The sequence below is a fragment of the Chiloscyllium plagiosum genome, unplaced genomic scaffold (genome assembly GCF_037043375.1).
Source record: "Chiloscyllium plagiosum isolate Xiang-an unplaced genomic scaffold, Cpla_swu_hap1 HiC_scaffold_10, whole genome shotgun sequence".
In the NCBI taxonomy this organism is placed as follows: domain Eukaryota; kingdom Metazoa; phylum Chordata; class Chondrichthyes; order Orectolobiformes; family Hemiscylliidae; genus Chiloscyllium; species Chiloscyllium plagiosum.
The window spans coordinates 79582702-79602787 of record NW_028270148.1 but is presented as its reverse complement, the minus strand read 5'-3'; the positions used below and the strand labels follow the sequence as shown (position 1 = coordinate 79602787).

Here is a 20086-nt window from a genome sequence, read left to right as displayed (position 1 = left end):
ATGTAGGTTTGCTCGCTGAGCTGTAGGTTTGATATCCAGACATTTCCATACCTGGCTAGTAAACATCAGTGGCGACCTCCAAGTGAGGCGAAGCTGTTGTCTCCTGCTTTCTATTTATATGTTTGTCCTGGATGGGTTCCTGGGGTTTGTGGTGATGTCATTTCCTGTTCATTTTCTGAGGGGTTGATAGATGGTATCTAGATCTGTGTTTATGGCGTTGTGGTTGGAGTGCCAGGCCTCTAGGAATTCTCTGGCATGTCTTTGCTTAGCCTGTCCCAGGATAGATGTGTTGTCCCAGTCAAAAAAACCCACCATTTCGACTGGGACAACACATCTATCCTGGGACAGGCTAAGCAAAGACATGCCAGAGAATTCCTAGAGGCCTGGCACTCCAACCACAATGCCATATAAACACAGATCTAGATACCATCCAACAACCGCTCAGAAAATGAACAGGAAATGACATCACCATAAACCCCAGGAACCCCATCCAGGACAAACATAGAAATAGAAAGCAGGAGACAACAGCTTCGCTTCACTTGGAGGTCGCCACTGATGATGTTAGCTAGCCAGATAATGAAATGTCTGGATATCAAACCTACAGCTCAGCGAGCAAACCTATACCCTAAACCTCAACCTGAGCTACAAACCTTGCAAAAAAGGATCAGAGTTCAGAGATGAATGAAACTCTGTTTCTGTTTGCACAGGTGCTGCGAGACATACTGAGTTTATCCAGCATTCTGTGTTTATTTTGGATTTCCAGCATCTACAGTATTTGTTTTTACTGAGTTGAATGAACAGCCATGATCGTATTGGATGGCAGAGCAAGGCCAAATGGCCTATACCTGTTCGTGTTTCCTATGTTTCTGTGTTTCAAAGATGCAGTGCAAAAACATCTACAAAATGTTGTGAATAAAATTGGTGACACAAATTTACCACATTGAATTCCTGCAGTAAAATACAATGAGATATTAATGCAAACTTGTAAATTCCATTATCTATAACTAAGATGGTAGGTTTCGGTAGGAAGATAAAGGATACTGTGTACTGCTTTGATCATAAGCTTAAATGGGTCTACAAAGTAAGGAACACAGATACAGGAACTGTTAAGCATAGCAAAGATGGTTGGAAAATTTTCTTTGAAAAGCAGACCAAACATTTCTAAAGGAATAAAATTTAAAAGTAGTGATTTCCTATTCATCTTATATGTTGATTGACCCATACTTATCTGGGCACAGTTCTGGTTCCTACAATATAGAAAGGATGTGGAGGGACTTTGTTTGCACTTTCTTTAATGTTGAAGGATGATACTGAAACTGTGAAGATGTACTTATTCGGAAATGTTGAACTGCATGGACAGAATAGAGAACCCTGAAGGGTACCTAGAGGCCGAAAGTGATTATTGTTCACAAATCCAGTGGGAAACTTGGGAGAAATTCCTTTCTCTAAAGAAGGATAAGAATGTGGGACATCCTAGCAGAAAGAGTCAAAAGAAATTGAATGATGTGCTGTTTATATTTGGATTAAGAAAGGCAGGAGGATACTCATGTGTAGCAGAGACCAGTAGCTGAACAGTGATCTGTTTTCATGCTGTAGACCAAGTATTTCCTTGTAATGGTTTGATCAGTCATTGTTGGATTTAACTTTTGAGATGCAGTTACGATTTTGAAGGGCATAGTGGCAGTTTTAAAACATTTGTTAAGTCCTGTAATCACTAGTTGGACACACTGACTGTTTAATATCTTTGTGATGGCTGATAGAAGGAACTTTGTGCTTCAAGCTCTGAAAGAATGTCATTCTTTTATGGGATATGAGCATTGCCAGTATGGCCAGCATTTGTTGCCACTCCCTAATTGGCCCTGAACTTGAGAGGCCTGCCAGGCCATTGCAGAGGCCAACTAAGAGTCAACCACATTGCCATGGATGTAGGCCAAACCGAGTATGGGAAGCACATCTTATCTAAAGGACATCATTGAATCAGACAGAATTTTATGATAATTAATGATATTCCGATCATAATTGCCGAGACTTTCAAATCCAGATTTTATCAATTTGAATTTAAGTTGCACCAGTTCTTGTGGTGGGATTTAAACCCACATCTTGTTTTAGTCTGAGTCTGTAGATTACAATACTGATGTTAATGTTTTCCCAATCGAGGATAATGTTATAATATTTACCTGTGTTGGCAAGCAGTTTAAGTCTAATATACTGAAGGACATAATCTCGAGCAATGTACGTTTCCAGTTTTGCATCGACGTTTTTGGAGTATCAGCCTAGATTAAGTCCTCAAGTTCTCTGGCTTGAATGCACAGTAAAGATGGTGTGAATTAATTTGGAGGGAGGACCTTGCAAAGAAAATAGCATGGATAAAACATTTTCTTCCAATGGCACAAATGTCTTTCAGCTTTAAATCATCCATATTACTGGAAATGGTTTTTTTCTTCCCAAATAGGCAACTCGCCCAGACATGATCCAGATATTGTCTGCAGCTCTACACGTAGTACTTCGGAGAGATATGTCTCTCAACCGTAGACTTTACGCCTGGCTCCTTGGTGAGTTAGAATCATCCACATATGCATGTACTTAAAACAGCAAATGCATTTAGCTCACCAACTGTGCTTTAACACTGGCAGGTTTATATGAAACCCATAAGGAGATGTAGTGAATGTTGATGTAAAGTTTGTATTTCAAATACTGGGATCCTACATTCCTCCAGTAAAGTAAGTTCATTTATCTGCTCATCATAAGGAAGCACTCCATGACATCATAGTCATTTACAGCAATGTAGGAAACCATCTGACCAACCAATTCCCCACACAGCAATCCTCCGTCCCACTTTCTCTGCTTGATCATGCAAGGTTGTTACTTCAAGATTTCATCCAGTTTCCTTTCAAGCTTTGGCTACTTTTGCTTCCACAATTTTTGTGAGCAGCAAGTTTATTTTAATTTACTGTGTAACAATATAATTCCTTACATTCTCCCTTAATCTCTAGTCCAAACCCTCTAGTCTTTATCTGCTAATGGAAGCAGTTATTTTTGGCTACATTATCTAAGTTTTTCATAATATACTGAACTTGTATTAAATCTTCCCTCAACCTCCTTTGCTATAAGAAATAAAATCCCCACTTTTCAAACCTATCCTTGCAACTAAAATCCTTCATCCATTCTGGTAAGTCTCCTCTTGCCTTAAGGATCCTTACCTTGTTAGTAAAGTGAGATGTGTAGTATCGGAAACAAGAGTCTACTTGGGGCCTAACCAGAGCTTCATAGAGGTTTCAGCATTATGGCGAGCATCGCCTCATTATTCTTGTGCTGTATTCGCCTGTTAATAAAATGGAGGGCACCTTATAGTTTACCAGCTGTTCTCTTCACTTGTGCTGCCACCTTCATGGATCTGTTCACAATACCCATAACTTATGTGGTCCCAATCAAACTCTGTCACCTCACTCTTCTCTGCATTACACCTCATCCACTACCTATCCTCCTACCCTACCAACTTGTCAATGTCCTTTTGGAGTTCCAGATTATCTTCCTCACCATTTATAATTCTTCAAAAATTTTGAGTCATCTGCAAACTTGGAAATTCTATCTGTATTATTAACAAAGGTCCCGATATCAACTCCTGGGGAACTGCACTACAAACCTAACAATTGAAAAACATCCATTGACCATTATTTTCTATTTCCCATCACTCAGTCACTTTTATTTCCATATTGCTAATCATCTGCCTCACTGCTATATTCCCTTAGTATCCTTTTATCTCTTGATGTTGTTAGTTTGTAGATCTCTGAATTGAACTTAATGAATCAACTCCACAGTGTCTGGAGGAAGGAATTACAAACAATTACTACTCCCCGAGTGAAGAAATTCATCCTTGTCTTGCACCTTATACATGGTTTGCCTTTCTTTTCTGAGTCTGTTTGGTTCTTGGTTCTAGATCCCACAGCTGGGGGAAAAATCCTTTCTACACTTATTCTATTTATGTCATTAAGAATTTATGAGGTGGTCTTTCATTGTTTTAAACTCATGAGAGTACAGGACCAGACTCCTCAATCTCTTCTCGCAGGATGGTCCCATCATCCTGGGAATCAGCTTGGTGAGCCACTCCACAATGGCAAATATACTCTGCCTAAGAGAAGAAGACCAGGATTGCACACCTGACTCCAAAAGCAGTCTAACTAATGTTTCATGTCGTTGAAGACAAGGTTTATTTGCTCTTGAAACTAAAAACTTTTCATGTGAGGGGCCACACTTCAATTTCTTCTCAATTTCAGAAAGATAAGGTTTGGCATGACATTAAACATGAATTTCAAAATATAAGTTGAATTGGAGAAAGCAAATCAGCCGCTAAGCAAAAGAAATGCTAAAGCAATAATATGAGCATTTTTAAAAATGAGTTATTAATAACTATGACTATTTTTAAAATGTCAAGAAACTGATTAAACCTTTTTTGGTTAATTAAGAAGAACAACATAAGAAAGGGAAAAATAGACTGACTTCCGTGTCTTGATCACAAGGGAAGGGGCAAAAGACTGGGGAAGAGCCAAGGAGTTTGGTCGAGTACATTAACCTCAGTGGAATGCATGCAGGGATGTGCGGTTGTTTGTGTCTGTGTTTGGTGGCTGACTCCCTCTGTTCGGATTCAAATGAATGTTTATGCTTGCTCCGTGAGACACACTCTTGCTGTCTCACTTTTATTTCCTCACTTGCTCCCTGCACCTGAATCGGGCAATCTTCTGATCCAGGCCAAAAGTGCTCCCAAGAGTCAATTTTAGATGTTTCAATAAATATAGTCTGTAAACTATCAATGTGATTCATGACTTTTGAGTGTGAATGATTAGTATTGATTAACTGTGTGTGACTCTTTTGCTTTCCTTCAATGGATTACCATTTGGTAAGTAAAAAAAAAATTGAAATAATTTAGAAAGATCAGCTAAGTGTTATAGTAGACATTTAGATACACATTTTATTTGTGCGCATGGTTAAGTCTCTGTTCTTCAATTTATTTAGGTTTTGATAACAATGGTTGTGTCATAGGCCCCAGAAGCACCAGACATAGTAATCCAGAGGAGCATGCAATCTACTATTTTAATAACTTTTCCAAGGACCTCCTGATTCAGGTATACTAATTATTCCAATGTTTTAGATTTTTATCACTTTGTAATTTTCTACATTGAGTTGTGTAGCACAGGTTGACTAAAGAAAGGTTGGAATCATCCAAATGTTTGTTGCCAATGTATTATTCTTGGTTTGCAAATATAGCTGCACGTCCAACAAGGAATTATAGTGTGCTCAGTCTCGTTATGTATAACATTACAAAATAAATTAGCAGCTCAAAGATTAGAAAATATTTAGGAAATAATGACCAGAATCTAAGTTCACATTGGAAATTGATAGAGTAAACGATTTTTCAAAAGTAGCCATTTTCATAATGGTCCAGAAGTAGGAGAGTTTTAAATTAATGATATAAAAGCTACAGGATTTTTAAAAAATCAACTGGAATCCAAAATAATATATCAAGGATGGTACTTCAGCATTAGAAATTAGAACAAAGATCATATTGTTTTGAGGTGAAGGATAAATGTGAGTGAGGCAACAGCAGCATCGCAACAATATGTAAGAATTATAAATGGGAAATCAGTATGAGCAGGTTAAGGCGCATGGGTGAATGGCAAAGCACACTAAAGGATTAAAAGATTCTTGATGGTATTGAAGTTGGTGGCATCTTATTTCAGGGCTTTACTATAAGCATTTGAGCACGTCATCCCAGTATGACACTTTAGTGCCATAGTGAGATGCTGCTGTACTTTCGGTGGTGATGCCATTGAGACAACATGTCAAATTGATGCCCATCTGCTTTTCTTGCTGTGGCTAAAACATTGCTCTGCACTCTTTGAAAATGAGCTGAGATTTCTTCCAGTGTCCAAGCTATCATCACTTGAACAGTGTATCTGGCCATGTATCTAATTACTATGTCTGGGAACATTTGTTTGTAAATTATTTGTTGAATTTCTCCATATTACAATTGGGGCTACAACTTTGAGACAGGATTGAAGCTGTGGAATGAGAATCCTGAAAGAGCTTTGAGGTTGACTGTGGCATTTTAACCCTACCATCCAATTAGAATGAAACTTTTGGTTTGCTCCAAATGTATGTGGCAACAAGCATGGTGCTGACCTGCATGAGATCTCGATGCCAATCTAAACAAACAATTTGGAGGAATTAGCAGGTTGAACCAAGAAATGAAGAAGTTTCAAGACCGTAGAGATCTGTGCATTGGGATTATTATCACTTAATGTAGTTCTGTGTATATTGAGGCATCGCATCAAAGTAGTGCTTCCCAACAAGTTAGAAGAACCAACAGCAAAGAAATTGCAGCTGAAGGTGGTCAAAAGATGAGCAGCTTAGTACGATGTTCCTTAAATCAGTGTGGAAGAGCTTAAGCAGATAAATGAGGTGAGTACAGTTTCACTGTACCCTGTTGTGCACATCACTGTCCCTTGTCAACCATTACCCTCTACCCTGTTGCTCCTCGCAGTGTTCATTCCACTCACCTACCATGCAATTATTCACTTCCTTCACATCCCCACCCATTCACTGTTACCACTAGCTTTGATTCGTTTACAATTACAGTCCTCTCCTTCACCAAATATAAATATTTATTAACTGAATATATGCTAATACAGTCACTCAGAAATGTTCCTCTTCCTTTTCGGAAGAGTAGACAGAACATTAGGGAAAGGTAGAGAATCAAATCAGGTTCTGATTGATGTCCCATTTAACAGCTGCAGTGGACTAGTGTATGGGAATTTAGTGGTGTTTCAGCACTCCTGGTCATTAGAAGCAGAGAGATTGGATGTGACAATAATAAATCAATCTCAAACTCCTAGTTAGCTAGTAACAGAAATAAATATCAGAAAGACACATGCCTTACACCACTGAAATTGCAAAGTTCTCACCTTATCAATTGTAATTCAAGGCTGACACTGATACCATGCATCACAAGTAGTGCCTTCGCAAGATGCAAGATCTTTCAAAAAAAAAGTGACAAGAAATGTGGTCCAACAACAGGTCTCCTAACTCAAGAAACCTGACATCATTGAGGCATTAATTATTCACACCATCTCCTCTCTATGGGACCTGTTCATATATATGATAACCGGTACTTGACACAGTTGCTGTATTCTGAATACAGTCATGTTAGAAAGCTGCCAAGTATGCAGCAGAAATACTTCAGGGATGGCCTCAAAGCATCCCTGAAGAGCTGAAACATACATATTAACTCAGTGATCCTGGCTTGTTTCAAACCAAAATGGAGACTAATTTGGGAAATCAGTAAACACATCAAGAAACCTCATTGCAAACATGCAGAGGTGAATTTGACATATTGGAGGGAGAGTAGAAACCTCCAACTTAACCCTTTAAGCACCCCTGCCCACTTTGAAAATTGCCTATTTGACTTAGCTGTCTCAGTATCAATTGAATCAGAGTGGAAGCAGGTCATCTTTGATCTGCTGGCACTGCGCAAGAAAGACAAGAAGCCTAAATCCTATTTCCTCTCTTCTCCAGGACATTCATGGCAGTAGTTGAATTCCATCCTAGGTGATGAAATTTGAGGGTACACTATTGCAACACTTTTACTGTGTACCAGTCCAGATACTTACACTTTGACATTCCCAATTAGGTATTGTTGTGCATAAATTACCACAAGCAGCCTTTAATTTAGCTACTCATCAAGGAATTCTAAAACACAATCAAATTCTGAAACAATTAAACTTTTTGCTTGTAGCAACCAAATTAAGGCTCATAACTCAGCTTATGCTATAACATGACAATTGTGTTCCTCTGCAACATCGTGCTTTAGAAAATCACATCTGTTCAATAGAAAGTTCGTCAAATGCACATTATAGCAGAACTTCATTAATGATAGAATTTAACTTCTGCATCTGGATGTCCTTATGTCCTTATCCTTGTGCAGTGATGTTCTTTCGCGTTCTGTTGCTGAAGAATCACATGTTCATTTCTTGTAGGGTTTTCTGTCTTGTTAAGTATGTGGTGTACATTGTTTATGACATTTCTAAGGTCCCCAGGTCTGTAGTTTGCTTTATCAAGAGTAGCTTCTATATTCCTTGTTACATTCTGTGTTAGCTCTCTGTTTGAAAGCCTGCCTGCCATGAGCTCCTTCAATTCTTCTGTCAGCAATCTTAATTTCCCATTTGTTACAAGGCAGCTAGTTAGTAAGATGTTAAAACAGTTTGTTGCCTTTTCCTAGGTATAGTTAATTGCTTTCAATTCCCTGATAACAGTTTGCCCTTGGCCTTTTATCACAAGAAAAACTTTATTCCAGAAGAATGATTGCTCATCCTTTCAAACTCTGAACAAGTTATTAAAGTTCTGAAGTTTATAATGTTGAAGTGTTTAGCTCAGTTTTTTTACTGCTGATTCTCTTTGCAAGTGAGCAAGAATAGACAGCGATGGAGGTATGAATTGATCAAACAGATAATCATTTGCAGGGGGTGATTAAAATCCACCTTTCCCCTCCCGCGCCCCCCCCCCCCCCCCCCCCCCCCATTTGCCCCAGGAGAGTTATCCCTCATTCCCCTCTCTTTAATTAGCCACCAATTCAGATTGCCTTTGAATTGGAAGTTGTGATAGAAATCATGGTCTCTCCTTCTCTTAGTAACTGCTGTTCCTATGTGCAGGCTGCTGTGCACCTTCCTGTACTGATCCATCTTGCTAGTGCTCCCTTTGTTGTGGGAGGCGCATGGCACAGCATGGCTGGATTGCCTTGTTAATACAGGCCCTGTTACCAATGCTGAAAATGTGTTGCTGGAAAAGTGCAGCAGGTCAGGCAGCATCCAAGAACAGGAGAATCGACGTTTCGGGCATAAGCCCTTCTTCAGGAATGAGGAAAGTGTGTCCAGCAGGCTAAGATCAATGAAACCAATGTTACCAATGAAATGACTCACTTCAGTTTCTGGTCTTGGGAGAAAATAATGCTAGGCGCATGGGGGTTTGATTACATGTGAGTGTCTGAGTGAAGAGGGCGTGGGCAAGAGACTTCCCTGAGTTTCTCACCATGGACTTTAGAATTTGGCTGAAGCTTAACATGTGTACATAAAAGGAGAGTATCTTTATCAAATTTCTTTAAAAGCAGATTCTTATATTTAGGTGATGTGATGCTTATGGACAAAGTTACAATGCTGCTTTATTACTATTTGGTTTTTACTGGTGTTTAAAGTCACAGTAAGTTTCAAGAATGTCTAAATATATTCATGGGTTGTGAGTGTCACTGGCATGCAATGTGTTTTCCTCTTGGTTGAACCCATTAGTTTTTCTCTTCTCACTGTTTTTCCTCATAGGCAATGGTGGGAATATTACAAGGAAAAAGATGTGGCAAGGAAGAGAAAATGCCATTACATGATCTGAAACCGTTCCGTATTCTCATTAGTCTGCTCGACAAGCCAGAATTAGGTACATTGCTGTGGATGGAAATGCCATTGATCGGTTGGGAAAGGGAAGGAGCAAGGGATCAAGGCTGGTAATTCTAGGGAATGCAGTGGGATTGTCAAACTTGTGATTAGTTGAGCAGAGGACTTCAGTTTTTCCAGGCTATCAAGGAGTACGATAAAAGGCATTTGTCATTTTCTGCTACTGGCTTTCCTGAACATCTGAAAACTAGAGCAACAGTAGTTGAAGTTAAATTAAGCTCCAAATGAATCTTGGAACCTGATTTAAATATTTTAATTAAGTGCATCATATCCTGACAGTACACCAAATGCATAAATTAAGTTTGAGTGCAATTTAATTACAAATCCATATTATTTGATAATGCAATATTCTTATGCAAAGAATAATGCATTGATTTGATAGAATTTAAGTTTGAGTAATGGAATCCAGTTTGGATCTCGTGACACAGTGGTAGTGTCCTTGCTTGTGAGCCAGAAGGTCGAGATTCGAGTCAGAGGTATGTTATAACACGTCCAAGTAGTTGATTTAATAAATAACGAGCTGCATTTAATAGCTATTGTTGCCACAATTTCTGCTAATGATACAGCAAACTATTCTTTCAAATGAGATTGTCTCCTAAAGCATACTGTTTAGAATTGGTTAAGAGAACTAAGAATGCATTTTGTCTTTCTAGGGCCAGCAATTTTGGAGGATGTACTTATAGAAGTTTTCAGGGCATTGCATTCACAGTGCAAAGCAGAATTGAATCTGAAAACACAACCTTCTTACTGTAAAGATGATACTCAGTTAAGCAGGTATATTGCTTACAGTCTAATGGAAGAAAACTGTAATTATTTCTAATTCACAGCATTTTGCGTTTCTGTATACTGAAGGTGTACTAAATAGCATAATGTTTACGTTTTTGCTTGTTGATGGTCTTGATGTGCTTCATTGCAAACCTTCAGAGATGTACTATAATATTTTAATGTAATGCTAATTAAATATTGAATAGCTTGCATGTTTTATTCAAGTGGAACATAATACAGAATAATCAGTCATTCAAATCTAGTTCTGCATTTAAAAGTACTGTTCAAATTGAAATTTCTTAACGCTGAGGTTAAGTATGCAATTATATTATATATGCTCATACATAGAACACAAAACAGTACAGAACAGTATAGGTCTTTTGGCCCATGATGATGTGCTGAGCATTTATCTTAAGTTAAGATCAAACTAAACTAAACACCTCAGTTTACTGCCGTCCATGTGCTTTTCCAGCAGTTGCTTAAGTTTCACTAATGTCTCTGACTCTACTATCATTGCTGGCAGTGCATTCCACGAACACACCACTCTCTGCGTAAAGAACCTACCTCTGACATCTTCCTAATACCTTCCTTCAATCACCTTAAAATAATGACCCCTCACAACAGCCATTTCTGCCCTGAAGAAAGTCTGACTATCTACTCTATCTATGCCTCTCATTACCTTGTACACATCTATCATGTCACTTCTCTTCCTCCTTCTCTCCAGTGTGAAAAGCCTGAGTTTACACAGCTTCTCTTAAATAAGGCCCTCCAACCTAGGTAGCATTCTGGTAAATCTCCCCTGCACCCTCTCTAAAGCATCTGCATCCTTCCTATAACGAGGCGACCAGAACTGTACACGCTATTCCAAGTGTGGTGTAACCAGGATTTTATACAGGTTCAGCAAAACCTCGCGGCTCTTAAACTCAATCCCCATGTAAATGAAAGCCAAAACACCAAACACCTTCTTAATAACCCTATCAACTTTGGTAGGAACTTTGAAGGAACTATGTACATGGACCCCCAGATCCTATTGTTCTTCCACACTGCCAAAAATCCTACCTATAACCGTGTATTCAGCATTCAAATTCAACCTTCCAAAATGAATCACTTCACATTTGTCCAGGTTGAACTCCATCTGCCACTTCTCGGCCCAGCTCTGCATCCTGTCAATGTCTTGTTGTAGCCTGCAACAGCCATCGACACTATCTTCAACACCACCGACCTTTGTGTCATTGATAACTTACTAACCCACTCTTCCACTCCTTCATCCAATTCATTTATAAAAATTACAAAGAGTAGAGGCTCAAGAACAACTCTCTGTGGGACACCACTGGTCACCTGACTCCAGGCAGAATGCTTATCATCCACTACTACTCACTGTCTTCTTTCGGCGAATTTTTGAGTCTAGACAGCCAAATTTCCCAGTATCCCATAGCTCCAAACTTTCTGAATGAGCCTACTGTGGGTAACCTTACTGAAATCCATATACACCCCGTCGACTGTATGAACTTTGTCAACTCATCTCGTCATGTCCTTAAAGAACTCAATAAGGTTTGTGAGGGATGACCTGCCCCACACAAAGCCATGTTGACTATCTTTAATCAAACTGTTTTTCCAAACAGTCATAAATTGTATCTCTCAGAATCTTTTCCAATACCTTTGCTTACCACAGACGTAAGACTGATTGATTGGTTTTTAATTCCCACGGATTTCCCTATTCCCTCTCTTGAACAGAAGAACAACATTCACCTCCCTCCAATCATCAGATACTACTCCCATGGAGAATGAGGATGCAAAGATCATCACCGGGGCGCAGCAATCTCATTCCTCGCTTCCAGTGGTAACCTTGGTTAAATCTGTTCTGGCCCTGGGGACTTATCTATTTTGATGTTTCCCAGAATTTCCAGCACATCCACTTCCTTAATATCAATCTGTTCAAGCCTTTTAACCTGGTTCATGGAGTTCTCACAATTAACAAGGTCCCTCTTTGTATGAGTACTGAAGCAAAAAACTAATTTAGGACCTCCCCTACATTTACAACAGTGGAGAGATTTGTGGTGAAATCCACCTCCAACATTTTGAGAATGTAACATTTATGGAACACTGAATTTCAAAAGTAGTTAGGTGGCAGTGTTTAATTCTGACCTGCAAAAGAGGGCCTTATTTCAGTGCCTTCAGTAGACCACTGAGGACATTTCAGGGTGACTAAAAAACAGTTCAAGAAACTCTGTTTAGTTCGTCAGAAAGGAATGCAGACTCCATGTTAGAAATGCTGATTTATAACTGTATTGCTGGGAAGAGGTTGAAACAGTTAATTACCTCTGTATAGCCAGGAGATCTGAGAAGTTGGGAGGATGACAGCTAGGTGTTGCGTGAGGCTAAGGGATCTGGAAGAAACATTAATACTTTAGTGCAGCTAAAGGAGAGTCCATTATCAGTACTTTTTTTTCCATACAATTTACCAAGATAAGAGCTTGGAATACCCAGGGAAGTGTCTGGTTCAATGAAGCTAGCTGTTGGTGAAGAGCTAGAGTTGTGCTGGTGATTAAGTACGAGAGAAGCATACCAGATCAGGAACAATTACTGAGGCTGCTCGTTACAGAATAGCTTTTGAGAGGGAGTTTAGCTTTGACAAAGGGTCAGTTAGATTCGAAACGTCAGCTCTTTTCTCTCCTTCCAGATGCTGCCAGACTTGCTGAGATTTTCCAGCATTTTCTCTTTTAGTTTTAAGTCCAGCTTGGCAAAAGTAAAGAACTAGGATTCCTTGTGTTGTTTAATAAGACATTATCACCATTAACACCTGGGGCAGTTGCTGAAACGTTGATAGTTCTATTTTGATAGCATTTGCTATTTGATGTGTGCAGTGGAGTGTTAGATCATTGTATGTTACCCATACCTCATATTAATTGTGCATGTTAAAAAATACATCTGTTCTAAGTGGTATTACTGTTATAATGTTGTATAATAAAGTATTCTATCTCAGGCGACCGAATCAACACGGACATCTACTACAAACCAACCGACTCCCACCGCTACCTGGACTACACCTCCTCCCATCCTGCCCCCTGTAAAAACACCATCCCATTCTCCCAATTCCTTCGACTCCGCCGCATCTGCTCCCAGGAGGACCAGTTCCAAAAACGCACATCCCAGATGGCCTCCTTCTTCAAGGACCGCAATTTCCCCACGACGTAGTCGACGATGCCCTCCACCGCATCTCTTCCACTTCCCGATCCTCCGCCCTTGAACCCCGCCCCTCCAACCGCCACCAGGACAGAACCCCACTGGTCCTCACCTACCACCCCACTAACCTCCATGTACAGCGCATCATCCGCCGCCATTTCCGCCACCTCCAAACGGACCCCACCACCAAGGATATATTTCCCTCCCCTCCCCTATCAGCATTCCGTAAAGACCACTCCCTCCGTGACTCCCTCGTCAGATCCACACCCCCCACCAACCCAACCTCCACTCCCGGCACCTTCCCCTGCAACCGCAGGAGGTGCAAGACTTGCGCCCACACCTCCCCCCTCACCTCCCTCCAAGGCCCCAAAGGAAACTTCCATATCCGCCACAGATTCACCTGTACCTCCACACATATCATCTATTGCATCCTTTGCACCCGATGTGGCCTCCTCTATATTGGGGAGACTGGCCGCCTACTTGCGGAGCGTTTCAGGGAACACCTCTGGGACACCCGGACCAACCAACCCAACCACCCTGTAGCTCAACATTTCAATTCCCCCTCCCACTCCACCAAGGATATGCAGGTCTTTGGACTCCTCCATCGTCAGACCACAGCGAAACGACAGTTGGAGGAAGAACGCCTCATCTTCCGCCTAGGAACCCTCCAACCACAAGGGATGAACTCGGATTTCACCAGTTTCCTCATTTCCCCTCCCCCCAGCATGTCTCAGTCAAATCCATCAAATTCAGCACCGCCTTCCTAACCTGCAATCTTCTTCCCGACCTCTCCGCCCCCACCCCAGTCTGACCTATCACCCTCACCTTGACCTCTTTCCACCTATCACATTTCCGACCCCCCTCCCCCAAGTCCCTCCTCCCTATCTTTTATCTTAGCCTGCTGGACCAACTTTCCTCATTCCTGAAGAAGGGCTAATGCCCGAAACGTCGATTCTCCTGTTCCCTGGATGCTGCCTGACCTGCTGCGCTTTTCCAGCAACACATTTCCATCTCTGATCTCCAGCATCTGCAGACCTCACTTTCTCCTAATAAAGTATTGTTGTTTGTTCAAAACCATGGAAGCTTGTTGCTTTATTATTTTAGTAAGCCCCATGGATCTCACCTTTTGCTGACTTAAAAACAATAGAATCCCTACAGTGTGGAAACAGGCCCTCAGCCCAACAAGTCCACACCGATCCTCTAAAGAATATCCCATCCTGGCCCATTCCCCTACCCTATTACGCTACATTTACCCCTGACTAATGCACCCAGCCTACACATCCCTGAACACTATGGGCAATTTAGCTTGGCCAATTCACCTAACCTGCACATCTTTGGATTGTGGGAGGAAACGGGAGCACCGGAGGAAATCGCAGACATGGGAATAATGTGCAAACTTCATACAGGCAGTCACCCGAAATGGAATTGAACCAGAGTCTCCGGCACTGTGAGGCAGAAGTGCTTACCACTGAGCCATTATGCGCCCCTTTTAGTTACTAGTCTGTAGTCAGATCATAAATTTCAAACTGGGAATATGCCGGAGGTCAGCATGCACAGGGTGGACGGTGGGCAGGTCTTTTTGTAATTTAGAATACAGACAACCTACAATAGACAAGCTGGACCGTAACTTAAGCTGTAAAATCTGAATTCAGATTTAACCCCAACCACATGCAGTCATCCTGTATCAAAGAATGGTTCTAGTCTGCTATCTTCGCTGCTGGCAGAAGTATTTTAGTTGATACTTGGCTCCACCAAAAATATGTACTTAATATCAATTATGATGCAGTCAGAAATAAATAATATTTGGTCACATTTCACTTTTTCAATTGTGCCATTGTCTTAATTTTTTTTATTTCAGTAAGATGAGAGAAAATAAGAAGACTTCAGAGCTGATTAAAACTGCAAATCTCCTCTTCAATTCTTTTGAACCATATTATATGTGGGACTATATAGCTCGTTGGTTTGAAGAATGTTGTAGGTAAGTAATTGTGTAACAATTGTGCCATATTATATTTTATTGCTAATCTTAAGACATGAAAGCATTTTTGAGAATGTAGGATTTTGTTAATGGTCTGTACTAAATGATAATACTGTACAAGTATGTTTGAGGTTTTCAACTATTGCTGATATGAAGAAATAATTGGATCCATTTTTTTTTTTTAAAGAAAGGTTTTAACAACTGATGCATAATAGTCTGGAAGGTCTTTGTTTAATATTATTATTACAGTAAATATTAAGATGATTACAGCACAGAAGGCAGTAAATTGTCCTGGTAAGTCTATGCTGACTGTGTATTCTGGACATAACCCTGTACTTTTTCCTGTTGGAGTTCTTTTCTAATTTCCTTTTGAAAGCTAAGATTGAATCTGTCTCTGCCACATTTTCAGATAGTGTATTTTAGATCATATTAGATTAGATTAGATTAGATTAGATTAGATTAGATTATGGGCGGCACGGTGGCACAGTGGTTAGCACTGCTGCCTCACAGCACCTGAGACCCGGGTTCAATTCCCGCCTCAGGCGACTGACTGTGTGGAGTTTGCACGTTCTCCCCGTGTCTGCGTGGGTTTCCTCCGGGTGCTCCGGTTTCCTCCCACAGTCCAAAGATGTGCAGGGTTAGGTGAATTGGCCATACTAAATTGCCCGTAGTGTTAGGTAAGGGGTAAATGTAGGGGTATGGGTGGGTTGCGCTTCGGCGGGTCGGTGTGGACTTGTTGGGCCGAAGGGCCTGTTTCCACACTGTAATGTAATCTAAATCTAATCTAAAATTAGCTGTGTAAGATCGTTTTTCTCTTGTGTTGCCTAGTGATTCTTGCTAGCCAACTTTTAAATCTGCCTCATCTGCTTCTTGACCCTTCAATTAATGAGAGTTATTTCTCTCTATCTACCTTGTCTAGATTAGTCTCTATTTAAAATAAGTCCATCAAATTTCCTTTAATCTCATCTGTTCTGAGGAGAATACCTAGCTCCTCCAGGCTATTCACATTACTTGGAACCATTGGATATAGGAATAGAATTTGACCATTCAGTCAATTGAGTCTGCTCCACCATTAGATCAGGCTGATATGTTTCCTGCTCCTCGGATGCTGCCTGACCTGCTGTGCTTTTCCAGCATCCCTCTGATCTATACTTTGATATGTTTTTCATCCCCATTCTCCTACCTTCTCCCTGTAACCTTTGATTCCTTTACTATCTATCTCTGACTCAAATGCACTGAATGACTTGACCTCAACAGCCCTCTGTGGCAATGACTTCCACAGATTAACTATCCTCTGGTTGAAGGAATTTCTCATCATCTCAATCTAAAAGAGCTGTGCCTTCCCTCTGAGTATGTGCCTTTGGTTCTTAGTCTCTCCTATTCGTGGAAACACATTCTCAACCTTGTAGTTTTCTGTAGGTTTCAATCTGATTCCCCCCCTCATCCTTATAAACTCCAAGTACAGACCCAAAGTCTTTGACTGCTCCTCATATGATAAGTCCTTCTTCTGTCGGATCATTCTTGTAAACCTCCTTTGGATCCCCTCCAATGCCAGCCTGCGTATAGTGTCATAGAGATATGCAGCATGGAAACAGACCTTTAAGTCCAATTCATCCATGCTGACCAGATATCCTAAATTAATCTAGTCCCGTGGTTTCCTTTGATACGGTGCCGAAAACTGCTCATAATTTTCTAAATGCAGTCTGACCAGAACTGTATACAACCTCAGCAGTACATCTTTGCTCTTGTATTCTAGCCCCCTTGAAATGAATGCCAGCATTGCATTTGCTTTCCTAACAGCCTACTGGACTTGCACGTTGACCCTAAGAGAATCCTGAACTAGGATTTCCAAGTCACTTTGTGCTTCATATTTCCAAAGTATTTAGAAAATAATCTACACTACTATTCTTCCTACCAAAATGCATAACCTCACACTTTTCACATTGTATTCCATCTGCCACTTCTTTGCCCACTTGCCTAGCCTGTACAAATCCTTCTGCAGCTCCCCACTTCCTCAACACTATTGTCCCTCCAACTATCTTTGTGTCATCTGCAAACTTAGAACAATGTCTTCCATTCCTTTGGGCCACACTGACCCCTGCAGAATTTCACTAATCGCCAGCTAACATCCCAAAAAAGATATTTTTTTCCCCTACTTTCTGCCCTATGCCAGTCAGTCAATCCTCTATCTATGCCTTGACCCTAACGTTAGGGGTTCTTATTTAGGAACCTCCTGTGTGCCACCTTGTTAAAGGTCTTCTGAAAATCCAAATAGATCTTGTCCACTGTCTAACTTGTTTGTTACTTCATCAAAGAATTCTAACAGATTTGTCAGGCATGACCTCCCCTTGACAAAGCCATGCAGACTCAGCCTTATTTTACCATGCACTTCCAAGTACTCAACAATCTCATCCTTAATAAGGGACTCTAAAATCTTAGCAATGACTGAGTTCGGGCTTACTGGCCTACAGTTTCCTATCTTCTCCCTCCTTAAAATTGGGTGTTAGATGAGCCATTTTCCACTCTCAAAGGACACTCCAGGAGTCCAGTGATTCCTGAAAGATCATTACCAATGCCTCTACAACCTTCTCTGCTATCTCCTCAGAAAGCAGAGAAGGTTGTAGCTCATCTGTCCAGATAGTTCATCGACCTTCAAACTTGTCAGTTTTCTCAGCACTGTCTCCTTAGTGATGGCCACTACACTCATCTGTGCCCCATGACTCTCTTGAAGTTTTCATATGTTGCTGGTGTCTTCCACTGTGTAAACTGATGCAAAGTACTTATTCAGTTCCTCTGTGTTTTCTTTGTTCCCTCTTGCTACCACTCCAATCTAATTTTCTAGTGGTCCAGTGTTCAAGTTTAGAAAATTGCCTATCTATTTGGATATCTAAAAAAGTGCTCTTACAGTCTTCCTTTATATTACTAGCTAGCTTACTCATCTATCCTCTTCTTTGCCCTTATTGCTTTTTTAGTTATTCTCTGTTGCTGAAGACTTCCCAATCCTCTGGCTTGCCAATAATCTTGATCACGTTGTATGCTTTTTGTTTGGCTTTTATGTTGTTCCTGATTTCCTTTATCAGCCATGGTTGCCTCATACTCCCTTGTTTCTTTTCCCTTGGGATGAGTTTCTGCTGTGCTTCCTGAATTACCTCCAGAAACTCCTACCATTCCTGTTCTTGCCTGCTAGACTCCACTCCCATTAACTCTGACAAGCTCCTCCCTCATATCTTTGCAGTTTACTTTACTCAATTATAACACCTTTACAGCTCATTCCAGCTTCTCCCTCTCGCTGGAGGGTGAATTCTATCGTGTTATGGTCACTGGTCTATCGGGGTTCCTTCACCTTAAGCTCCCTAATCAAGTCTGCCTCATTATACATTAGTAAATCCAGAATAACCTGTTCCCCAGTGGGCTCTACCACCAGCTGCTCCAAGAAAATGTCTGTCAGATATCACCTGAATTCCTTTCCTTGACATCCATGTAAGTTTCCCGGTCTACGTGCATAACTGAAGTCCCCCATGAATATTGTAATTGTGCAACTCAGAGCATCCTTTACATCTGTGTGGGCTGTTGTATTGCACAATTCAATACTTTGCATTCCTAGTAACTGAAGATTGCAGCATTAATATAATTTCTTGGGACTAGCAATGTTTTTTAAAAAAAATAGATTATACCAGAGTTCACTGTTTATTTGAGAAAATGAAGTTTGTATTTGTATGGACATGTGATATAAATATATTTCTCTTCCTCATTAGGATAACACTGAATACAAGATTGCAGGCCTCATCTCATGGCAAGGAAATGTCAGAATATTGTCTGCCTGAATTCTGTCTCTTAGTTGACTTTCTATTGGACATTGTGTCATTGGTAAGATTTTCATCTAATTGGTCTCTGTTACTGACAGCTACTGTCTGAGCAAAAAAAATTACGATTACATTGTAAATTAAAACATAAAGCATAGAACATTACAGCACAGTAGGCCCTTCGGCCCTAGATGTTGCATCGAGCTGTGGAACCAATTTGAAGCCTATTTATCCTACACTATTCCATTTTCATCCAAATGTTTAATCTACTACTATTGCAGGCAGTACGTTTCATGCCCCTACTGCTCTGAGTAAAGAAACTACCTCTGACATCTGTCCTAGATCTATCACTCCTCAATTTAAAGCTATGTCCCCTCATGCTAGCCATCACAATCCGAGGAAAAAGGCTCTCACTGTCCACCTTATCTCACCCTCTGAATATCTTATGTCTCAATTAAGTCACTTCTCAACCTTCATCTCTCTGAAAACAGCCTCAAGTCCCTCAGCCTTTGCTTATAAGACCTTCCCTCCATACCAGGCAACATCCTGGTAAATCTCCTCTGAACCCTTTCCAAAGTTTCCACATCCTTCCTATAATGCGGTGACCAGAACTGTATGCAGAGTTTTGTACAACTGCAGCATGACCTCGTGGCTCGGAAACTTAATCCCGCTGCCAATAAAAGCTAACACACTGTATACCTTCTTGACAACCCTACCAACCTAGGTGGCAACTTTCAGGGATCTATGTACATGGACACCAAGATCTCTCTGCTCATTTACACTACCAAGAATCTTGCCATTAGCCCAGTACTCTTTATTCCTGTTGCGCCTTCCAAAGTGAATCACACTTTTCCTCATAAACCTTC

The 20086-nt window shown here is 40.6% G+C and overlaps 1 protein-coding gene across 14 annotated transcripts in view; it reads left to right on the top strand.

The window, feature by feature from the left end:
• The window catches only part of dop1a (DOP1 leucine zipper like protein A), a 355628-nt gene that overhangs the window by 117461 nt on the left and 218081 nt on the right, over nucleotides 1–20086 (top strand). For 13 of the 14 annotated variants that reach the window (XR_015758480.1, XM_087991491.1, XM_043696195.2 and 10 more), the window contains 6 exons: nucleotides 2453–2552; nucleotides 5011–5120; nucleotides 9363–9474; nucleotides 10145–10265; nucleotides 15298–15417; nucleotides 19173–19284. Coding sequence is in view for 13 of the 14 variants with exons in the window: in XM_087991491.1 (XP_087847617.1) it covers nucleotides 2453–2552; nucleotides 5011–5120; nucleotides 9363–9474; nucleotides 10145–10265; nucleotides 15298–15417; nucleotides 19173–19284 (675 nt within the window). In the remaining variant the exon portion in view is untranslated. The remainder of the gene's footprint in view (nucleotides 1–2452; nucleotides 2553–5010; nucleotides 5121–9362; nucleotides 9475–10144; nucleotides 10266–15297; nucleotides 15418–19172; nucleotides 19285–20086) is intronic. The other variant, XM_087991490.1, reaches the window with a different exon arrangement.